Raw genomic sequence first — 10,907 nt, forward strand, 5'->3', positions numbered from 1 at the left:
GGTGTAGACATCCCCAGAGAGGGAAACAAAACTAGGCAGGGTACACTAAGCCTGAACCACAAACTGAACAGAACCTCCCCGTGCAGGCCGCCAATGCCCCGTGGGAGCCATGGGTTCCCCAGTCCTGGCTGGGGGGCCTGCAGAGGAATGAAGCCCTCTTCCCTGCCCCTGGGCTGGAGATGAAGAAATGACACAGGTGGGCAAGCCCCCAGGAGCCCCACAGCCTGGTGCCGCCTGCCCCACCCCACACCCAGCTGGGCACCTGAAATGCAAACAAACAGGCGGTGGATGAGGTCGTGGCTGCCATGGAACCTGGACCGGATCTTCTCTCTTGTGGTCGAGGAGGCGGCCTCCAACCCGGCCTGGTCCGTGGAGCCACTGCATGAGGAAGGAAACACGGGGCGCATGGGGAGCATGGCCCGGGACTTCTGGAGCCTGAAAGCCCACAAGTGAGAGCTAAACTCTCGTGGCACGGAAGTCAAGATTCCCGGGCCTCAGTATGTCACCAGCACCCCACGGCGCCCCAAGGAGTCTGAGTGGGCAGAGGGAGCTGGATGAGGCAGAAAGGACCCAGCACCGGGTCTGGAGGTGGGTGGACTGGTCAGATTTCGGACTTCTGGCCTCTCCGCAGTGAGGGGGTGATTTTCTGTCGTTCCAAGCCCCCACATGTGGGACTCTGTTATGAAGACGGGGTCCTGCCCTCACCACGCACTCCATTCTCCGATGCGGCTGAGTGGGACCACCTGGGGGGAGCGCTCAATTCCTCCATCACTCCCTTCCTTTCTTCTGTCTCTACTCCTCTATCCTGTAATCTAAGAAAATTTCCCCATTTTCCCTTCCAGCCTTGTCCCTGAAGTTTAATATATGCTTAACGTCAGCCTTGTCCCTGACGTTTAATTTATGCTTAAATTTAATTTATGCCACGGAAAAGCACAGACACCCCCAGCCATGGAAGAGGGACACAGGCCTGAACAGGGCCCCAGGGCTCCACGGGCCCCCTTCCTCCAGCCCAGTGCCCTCGAACATGACGAACATTCGTTAACGAGCTTTAAGTGTTTCCCTGGAGCGTGGAGCAGCCATGGCCGGCAGGCGGTGGCTGGACGTGCCCCTGCTCTGCTGGGACCCAGATGACGAACCACGGCTATCTCCTCCTGAGCTGCATGGTTTCCGTGGACAGGGCCCCCGAGGATAGGGAGTCACGCAAGGTAAGTGGGTGGGGACTTCACGGTGGGCAATGTCTGCTGCCACTCGCGATCCCCGGAGTCAGTGACAGCTCTGCCCAGAAGATTTGGGAGCAGGGACCCAAACAAACATGGCTCACAGGTGTTCACAGCGGCATTATTTTCAAGAGCCCCAAGGTGGGCACAAGCCAAGCGTAGATCAACAGAGAAGCCGGCAAACACCCGTGGTCCTTCCACACGGGGAAGCACTATTCAGCTGTAGAAGGAAGAGAGCCGTGCGTGCAGCACGATCAGGAGGAAGTGGGAAGACAGGAAGCTGTGACCCAGCAACTCATGAAAGGTCACAGTGTGTGACTCCGTTTATCTGAAATGTCTAGAGCAGACAGATGGATAGAAACAGAAGGCGGGGCTGGCGGCGGGGAGAGGGAACTGCTGCTCAGGGACACGGTGGGTTTTTTTTTTATCGGGTGACAAAAATGTGTGAAGAGCTGCAAACATGAGAACCAGTCAAGTGTACACTTCAAAGAATAAAGGAAGGTTTTTCTTGTAATCATGTCGCAAACTCCTATTCAGGAAACAGCTTGTAAGGTAAATGTCCATCAGCAGTGGGTTGGCTCAACAAACTAGGTCCCATCCAAACAATCTCCACTTTGTAGAAGGACAGATGCTAGAAGCGTTGACAGATTAAGTGAAAAGGTCGTATTCTAAAGTTAAAGACCTCGTATGTGCCTGGTGAGACATGGGGAAGACCATCCCGGCATTACCACCAAGTTTATCTGAGGAGCGGGACTATGGAGAAGTTTATCTTTTTCCCAAGTGTCTTCTGTGAGCAAGGGTTACTTTTGTCATCAGAACGCATGTGACTTTGGGGAGAAAGGCAGCGCGTCTGGCAGCAGATGGCACCACAGTCCTGCCTGTGGCGGGAGTCAGCCACTGAGTGGGTGCCCCTGGGGTTCAGCTCTGCAGCCCCAGCCCCACAGCTTGGCACCCCAGAGGCTGGGATGTCTTCCCAGAGACTGGAGCAGTGGCCTGCACGCCAAAGCTCTCTGATGCCACAGACAGTGGAGGCCATGGAGCCTGAGACTCTGGCCTAGTGGGGGTCGAGGGGGTCAGCGGAGAGAGAGACACCGAACTCTACACAGAGGCAGATCCTAGGCAGGCAGTCAGCTTCGAAGGGCTGAGGGGAGCAAAAGAAGAGACCACCGGAACTAGAAGTGGGGTCTCAGCTGGGACCTGAGCCAGGGTCTTGTCTGGGTCTGCCTGGCCCCGAGGGATGGCCATTGTTTGGGCACTGCCCAGGGCCACCCCTTCAGAAGGGTGTTGATTGTCCACAGGCAGTTGCTAGACAGAGTGCTGACCAACAGCGGGCACTGGACCCTCTGTGGACACCATATAGGCTGAAGGCAAAGGGGCACTCACATCTACAGGGGGACCCCGTTTTCCCATGTACTGCCCAGCCAGCAGGCTGACAAACTGAGGACTGTCCGGAGACCAGGCCCCAGGGCTCCTGCAGAGCCCTGCCCAGCTCAGCATGCCCACAGGGCGGGCCCTGAGAGACTCACAGAGGCAGGATGAACCCGAGGCCTCAGAGGAGCTCAGTACCCAGGACTTGGCAGGCCTAAACACCCCTGGACATGCCAGGGGACACCCTGAGGAGCTGCAGCTCCTACCAAGATTACCAAAGGCCCAGAACAAAGAATCTTTCCAAACAGAAGTCAGAACATGTCCCTCCTCTGTTGTAATCTTCCACCCCTGCTTTCCAGTCCAAGAAAAAGCAAAAATCCTTACTGAAGGTTACAGGCCCTGGCAGAATCTGGACCCCTCTCTGTCAACCTCCCTTCCCATACCTGCCACTTACTTATGCTTCTCAGACTTCCTCCTTGCTATCTCAGAGAAGCCAAACACACTCTTGGCCACAGGGCCTTTGCATAGATGTCACTGGGCCCAGACCCAGACACCTCTATTTGGTATGCTCTGCTGGAAGGCCTTTCCTTGACCACAAGCAGGACCCCTGCCCCCAACAGCTCTTTTCCTGCCCCTACCCTGCATTGTGCAACTTGGGACACTCAGCACCCTGACTTAGCATGTGTGTGCTGACTCTGTCTCACTCTGGGAGAATGCAAGTCTGGCCCGGCAGCACCCTCTCTTCTGTTCATTGCTGCACGCCCAACATTGAAGGCAGCCCCAACCGCTCCCACTCCTCACTGACCTTCCAATCTTTACCTGCTGGACAAAGAGTTTGCGTTCATTAAATGTGGGGGAGAATGAGAAGAGGGCTCCCCGTGGGAATGAGCGCTTTCTCTCTGGAACACTAGATGGAGTTCAGGAAAAGGAGCCACCAGCAGAGCCTCCTCATGCCTCACAGCTTTGGAATGCTCCCCGCCCCCCACCATGGAGGAGGAGTGGGAGGGCCCCCAAAAGATGTGCCCACCCCAAACCCCAGGACCTGAGACTGGACTGCCCGGACAGGCTCTAAATCCAATGATAAGGGTCCCACTAAGAGGAGCAGAGGAGACAGAAGGAGAGGAGGCTGTGTGTGGATGGAGGGGAGACGGAGGGATGTGGCCACATGGCTGTGAGTGCTGGGAGTCCAAGGAGCCAGGTCAGGAGATAAGGCCCTTCCCCTGGGGCCTCCAGAAGGAGCATGGCCCGATTTCGGACTTCCAGCCTCCAGAACTGTGACGTGGGATCTTCCTGTTGTTTGAAGCCCAGTGTGCCCTAGTTTGGTCCTGCTTCCCCGGGGAAACCATTCTGGGCACAGAACCGGCAATCCAACCCCAGGTCCATCTCTGCCCTGCTGGGCCCAGAAACTGTTCCTATAGACAGAACGCACGGTAGAATCACCACCAACTGGTCCAGGGAGAAAAGGCCGATCACATGTGGAGGGCATCAGTGCACATGAGAGAGTGGCGGCCAGAGGCAGCGCTGTCCAGGCTCCAAGGACATGGCCGGTTCCCGCCAACGAAGCCCACTGGAGCTTGCCAGGCATTCTGGAGAGGCAGTCCCACGAAACACATAATTATGGCTCGAACAGTTCAAGGGAGTCTAAGCTCATAATCAGTGTTTAAACCTCTAGGGAAATCGCCCTGCCAGGACGTGTTTGTCTGCTGCGTTCTTCCCACAAATTGTGCGGTGGCCACAGGAGCACGGAGTGGGGAGGAGCATGTGTGAGGGTCATGTTCCAGCACACAGGATGGGGCTGGAGGTGGGCGGAAGGCAGGGGGCATAGGGCCACGTGGCCCTTGGGGTGGGAGGTAAGTCTTCTACCTCCTCTGCCTCAAGAGCTGGGGCCCAGGGCATAGTCTTGCTCCCCTCAGCATCCTGGGGCCCTGCCAGTGGGGAGGGGGGTCCCCACCCACTGAATCTCCCATGGGGGCTTGAGTGCAGAGGTGTGTGTGTGCGTGTGTGTGTGTGCGCGTGTGTGTGCGTGTGTGAATGTGCTCTAGCGAGTCTGAATGTGCCTATGTGAGAGCAAGAACATCTGTGTGTGCACGTGCATGTCCCTGAGAACGCATGTGCATGTGTGTGAGCACACAGTCAGGACGGGCACAGTGCCCACCCCAGGTCACGATGTCGAGACCAAACCCTCCTCCAAAGTTACCCAGCAGGGACAGAGGGACAAGACTGAGGGTCGACTGTGACCAGCAGCCACCTCACACACCCCGCACAACCTCCCTGCCCCAAGCTGCCTTCTGGCATCTCCTGTGAGGTCACACACTATGGCCCAGCCAGCCATGCCCCTCTGTGCCCCCGCCATGACTGGCCGTGACCCCACTGGCAGCCAGGCTTGACTCCGCTTGCCCTTCAAACCTACCTCGAGAACCAGTCACTCTGCAGCCTCGTTTTTTACAAAAGATGTCAGTTATTTGTCTGTTATCTGTGCATTCCTTTAACAATGAATCCTGTTATGTTTTACTCTTATGTGAAAAGGTTTAAAACTGAGATGCCAGGTGTGTGCACGTTTAAGAGAGACCCTTGTGCAGGGAGACACTGCAGTCCACCAGGCTGAAGCCCACCAGCTTCCCCGTCCTGGTTCCAGGGTTACTGCTCCCTCCCTGCCAGTTCTGGGGAGGAGTGAGGCTGCCCGACACCACTGGGAAGGGGTCTGGTCCCCCCTGGCCAGGGTGAGGGCCAGGACTCAGACATGGGCCCTTAGGGGCAGGGGCAGACCACCACAGCCATAGGGGGTGCACGATCTGGGATCAGGTTTCCTGGAAATATCTTCTGGTCATCACTATGGATGATATCCATCAAGAAGGACACAGGAGTTCAAGTGTCCCACAACACTTGTGGGGGACAGCCAGGAAGCCTTGGTGAACCCCTCATCACTAAAGGATGCTCTGCAGAGCCCCGAGGACTGAAGAAGTTTAAGGGACGAGTGGTTTCCCCAAACAGGGAGGACACACAGTAGACCCACTGCCCAGTGCCCCTGGCCCTCGCTGAGCCCTCTTAGCCCAACAACTAACAGACAGGGTGGCCATGGCCAGAGTGGTGTGCCTGGGTCCCTCAGAGTCACTTCCCTAGACACAGACCCCCAGGCCAGTCTTCCTAGAGTCCAGAGGGATGGAGAGCCTGGCAACATGCAGGTCCATCGTGCCTGGAGTCACCCCAAGCCTGCTGGGACCCAAAGAAGGTCTGTGAAACAGGGTGCATATCCTCCTCCCATGCTGGGGAGCACTTGATGCCTTGCTGCCTCCCACGTTGCCATGGAGACTCTCTGTTTCTTCCACAGCTGCCCTGGTGGGTCCCATGTGTCCCCAGACACTGGCACACCATCATGTCCAGCTTTGTCCACTTGTGAGACGACAGCTCTGTCCCTGACAGCCCCTAGGAGACACCTCCCAAAGCTGGGGCTGCGGGGCATCGGGAGGAGCTGCAGAGTCTGGCAGGGTGGCCCCCACAGCCACGAATATCCACATGGCACACACAGGCTGGGATGGGGGCATGGGCCCTGCTACAGGGGACCAGCTCTGGCTGTGCCTGAGAGATGGGCTGGACAGCTGCCACACCACACTGAGGAGCAGGGGCCAGAAGAGGTCCCTGGCAGGGGCAGAAGTCTGAAGGACAGAGCCCAGGATGTGGGAGATTGGACGTGAGCCCCGCTGTCCCCTTCCAAATCTCAGGGTATCCTGCTGTGACCGGCTGCCTTCCAACTCTTGGCAACCCCTCATTTTCACTCAAGCTAGGGCAGGTATGCTTCCCCTAGCCAAGGACCCCGAGTCACACCCTACAGCCTAAGGGAGGTGGTGTGGGAGCCAGGAGGATGGACTACATCACAGACCTGAGACTCGAGGCTGAACTCTGGGGATAGGCCCAGGGTTCTGCAGTTGGCCCCCAAACAGAGTCAGACAAATGAGAAGGACTTCCCCCTGCTGAGGGGCTCTGAGCGCCTGTTTCAAATCTGTGAAACAAGGATGGCAAGGACATGCAGCCGTGGCGCCTGACAGGCCACTGGGCAAAGCACCCCATGAGTTTCATCCAAGGCACACAGTGACATAGCGTAGCAGGGATGGGAGGAATGGCATCACACAGGGAGGGGATGGTGACCCAAAGAGCAAGCAAGGACCAGAGGCAGGAGAGTGCGGAGATCACCTAGAAAACTGACACTGGTCGGGGTGCGAGGAGCCAGCCACGGGGCAGGGTCTGGGGCAGTTGGCCTGGACCCCAGAGACCAGGAGCAGAGGAACCCCTCACCCCAACACCCAGCTGTCTGGCATTAGCCTGTCTGAGGGGGAAGTCAAGAGGATGGAGCAGGGACCCAGGATTACGTGAATAAGCTCCTCCACTCACCAAAGAAGAAATGGGTAGTTGAACAAATCTATGTCTAGTGAAGAAACTGAAACAATAGTTTAAAACCTTCCCGTGAAAACTCTAGGCCCAGATGGCTTCACTGGTGAATTCTAACTAATATTCAAGGCAAAAATAGTACCCATTCTCTACATACTCTTCTGGAAAATTGAAAAAGTGGGACTGCTCCCCAACTCACCCCAGGATCTCAGCTTTGCTCTGATACCCAATCCTGAAAAAGACATCAAGAGAAAAGAAAACTGCTGTCGGACATTCCTCACCACCAGATGCAAAATTCTTAACAAAATTTTAGTAAATCAAAGCCAACAGCACATAAAAAGGATAATACCTAGTGACCAAGTAAGGTTCCCAGGAATGTTAGGTTAACTTAACATCTGAATATCCATCGATGCCATTTATCACATTAGCAGGCTAAAAGATAATGATATGATCACAAAAGATGGAGAAAAAGCATTTCAGAAAAGCCATCTATTCTTGATAAAATCTCTCAGCAAACTGGGGATAAAGGAGAACTTCCTGAACCTGATTAAGAGCACTATGAAAATCCTACAGCCAACAGTAGATAGTAAATGCTTTCCTTCTGAGATCAAGAATAAGGCAAAAACATCCTGTGTCAACATTTCTAGTCAACATTGTAGTAGAGGTCCTTGCTAGGGCAAACATGCAAGAAAAAGAAGTAAACCACATCCAATGGAAAAGGAGACATAAAATTGGCTTTTTTCACAGGTGACAGCATCATCCATAGGAAGTCTGATGAATCTTTGTAAGAACCTTTATAAGTAATGAAGGGAGTTCAGCAAAGTCACAAGAGACAACACTGGTATACAGCCCTCAGATACAGCTCCCTATATTAGCCATCAAAACTGGAAATCAAAATTATAAGACAATATCATTTATGATAGCATCAAAAATGTAAAATACTTAGAAATTAATCTGACCTGACAAAAGATGGGCATGACTTCTACAATAAAAACTGTGAGACTTTGCTGAGAAAATTAAAAACCTAACCGAAAGGAGGGGTGTACTACGTTCATGAGTTGGAAGACTTGATATTATTAAGGGGTTAATTCTTCCCAAGTTGATCTGTAGATTCAACAAAATTCCAAAGACCTAGTAGGCTTTGTTTTTGGTTTTGCTTTTGTTTTTCATATAAATTGACAACTTGATTCTAAAATTCACATAAAATACAGAGAACACAGAAAAAGCAAAACAAACTTTGAAAAAGAAGTTGTAGATTTATACTACCTGATTTTAAGGCTCATTATAAAGCTACCATAATCAAGACAGTGTGGTATTGGTGTCCCTGCAGACAGATCAACGAGACAGACTAGTGAGTCCAGAAATAAAGCCACATGCATGTGGCTGACTGATCTGAGGAAGAGAAATTCAGTAGAGAAGGGATGGGCTTTTTCAACAAATGGTGCTGAAACAATTGGTTTCCCTTATGCAAAACAAAATAAAACTTTGATCCGTACCTCACATCATATACAAAGTTAGCCCCAAATGGATTACAGACCTAAATGTAAAACAAAAAATATAAGGCTTCTAGAAGAGAAACCTTTGTCATTTGGGGTTATAAAAATAATTCTTAGCTATGACAGCAAAATTGCAATCCATGAAAGAAGGAAGTTGACAAACTGTGGACTTCATAAAAATTAAGGACTTCTATTCTTCAAAAGACACTCAGAATGAGAAGACTATCCACAGACTGGGAGAAAATATTTGCAAATTATATCTGATAAAGTACCCCCAAATGAATGAGGAACTCTCAAAACTCAAGGAAACAACCAAATGAAAGAAACAGCAAAAAATCTGAATAGAGTAGATGTTTGACCAAAGAAGGCAGGCTGATGGCAAACGAGCACATGAAAAGACACTCAGTGTCACTAGTCCTCAAGGGCATGCCGACTGGAACCGCGGTGGACACTACTTCACACCGTCGGAACAGCCCGGGTTAGAACACCTGGCACCTTGACCTTTGCTGGACCTAGGGCCTGGGGAACATCTCCCTTCTCCCATGCCTTCCATTCAGGTCTCGGGAATGTCCCCGCCCCAGGGAGGCCTCCCCTGATTGCTCCAACTGCAGGAGCTGCCTCAGACTCCACCTGTCACTCTCCATCTTATGCAGGCACCAGTGGACGGACAGGTGGGGCCGGTGGAGGAAAGAGAGGGAGGGGCCCAGTCGTGTGCTGACGATGGTGAGAGAGAGCAGTAGGCAGAGAGAGCATTAGGGTGAGAGGACTTGAGAAGTGTGGGGTGCAGGGAGGCAGCCAGCCTGGAGGAAGGAGCTCTCTGGAATGAGGGGGGCCTTTTAAGGTCATGCTGGGTGGGGTCACCAGGGGGCAGAGGCCAGGACGGAGCTGTCCTGGGTGCCCACTCACCAGGTAGTCACGGCCACCCCTCGGCCAGGCTAGCTCCACCCTTGGCGGGGAGTTTGTAATAAGGACCCTAACACCAGGGAGGTCCGTCAACAAGAAGGGCAGCACCCTTCCCAGGACCCCTGCTCAAATGCTTACCGTGTGCGGGCCTACCCCGTGGCCTTACAGGGTTGTAGCGGGCCTGTGGGGTTCTAGCGATCTGGGCCTTAGTCACTGTGCTTGCTGCACTGTGCTTGCTACAGCGTGCACTGTGAGGGGCTCAGGTGAGAGAGTCCGGCCCTGACTTGCCCTCTGACCGCATGCCTGCGCTCAGCTCCCGGCCTGCCCAAGGTCGGCCGTGCACTTGCTAACAGTCATCACGCCTCATCTGCTTTTCAAGAGTCAAATTAATTCCAAGTCCTTCTCTATTTTTAACCTGCTCAATCATTCTTGTTTTTCTTTCCAGGGACCAGACGTGGTGGGAGAGCTCGGAGTTCTTTGCACAGCGGAGGAGACACTTGCCCCAGGGACCAAGGGCTGCAGCAGCACGGCCCACACCCAGCAGTCCCGCCCCAGAACAGCTCTGGGCAATGATGGGTGTGTCCCGATGGGGTGGACACAAGCCCAGGGCCCCACAGCTGCCAGAGAGAGGTTGGGGTAGTTCTGCCCCCAATCACGCCATCCTGGAGCTGCTCTTCTGCCAAGCCCCCAGGAAGAACCAGCCACGCGGCAGGCGGGCCCGGCTGGGACCGCATCTCAGGTCATTGAGTGGTCAACTGGCCCAGCCAGCACAGTCCTTTCTGCTCCCATGCCTGACCCACACCCCCTTCCCTTTGAAGGTGCTGGCTAAGGACTCGATCCCCGGGGCAGCTCCAACCAGCCCCACCACCAGCACCAGGAGTTGAGGCTATGGATCATACACTGGGAAGGGAGTCACGCCCTGCCGGGTTTTGGTGGCCAGAAGATACCGGGGGCAGGGCTGATCCCAGCACAGAGGAGCTGACCTGAATCCATCTGCTAGAGGGAAAGCTGTCGGGGGGAGGCATGCACACGGCACATCAGAAGAGCCACTTCTGGGGAAGTTTTCCACGTGATGGAGGCCTTGCCTCTGGGGAAGATTTCCATTTGATAGAGGCCTCCCCACTCACCACATGCTTCTGGAGGAAGCTCGGTCTGTGCAGCCACATGCCGCCCTTCCCTGGGCTGGCCATGGAGGCAGGGCCAGGGTCCATGGGGTCTCAGACAGCGATGTCAAATGGTTCCTTCCTTCTGGGGAGGTGGGTCACTGGGGCCCAGGGGGCTCCAGGAAACATAGGATGCCAGCTGGGGGCTGGACCCTGGGCATCCCCAGGGCCCGACGCCCCTGAACCTGGGTCCCAACCCCGGCAACAGAGGAGCTCAGTGGGGGTGGGGGGGTCCATGACAGAGCCACAGTACAGAGAAAGGCAAGGCATCAACTGGAAAAGGAGCCAGGGGAGACTCAAGATCAGGCAGAGTTGGGGCTGGAGGCCGGAGTTGTCCACAGCCCATCAGCTTGGGACAGTCCCTCCAAGGGCTGCAA

General features: G+C 54.4%; 1 protein-coding gene across 6 annotated transcripts in view; it reads right to left on the reverse strand.

Annotated features, from left to right (window-relative positions):
* Positions 1–10,907, reverse strand: part of ZFYVE28 (zinc finger FYVE-type containing 28) — a 109,339-nt gene that overhangs the window by 10,217 nt on the left and 88,215 nt on the right. For 4 of the 6 annotated variants that reach the window (XM_032333610.1, XM_032333608.1, XM_032333607.1 and 1 more), the window contains 2 exons: positions 7,168–7,200; positions 263–378 (listed from right to left, as the gene is read on the reverse strand). In XM_032333610.1, coding sequence (XP_032189501.1) covers positions 263–378; positions 7,168–7,200 — 149 coding nt within the window. Of the gene's footprint in view, positions 1–262; positions 379–4,014; positions 7,201–10,907 lie in introns of those variants that run through there. The other 2 variants (XR_004283333.1, XM_032333609.1) reach the window with 2 other exon arrangements.

Source organism: Mustela erminea, chromosome 2 (assembly GCF_009829155.1).
Source record: "Mustela erminea isolate mMusErm1 chromosome 2, mMusErm1.Pri, whole genome shotgun sequence".
NCBI lineage: Eukaryota > Metazoa > Chordata > Mammalia > Carnivora > Mustelidae > Mustela > Mustela erminea.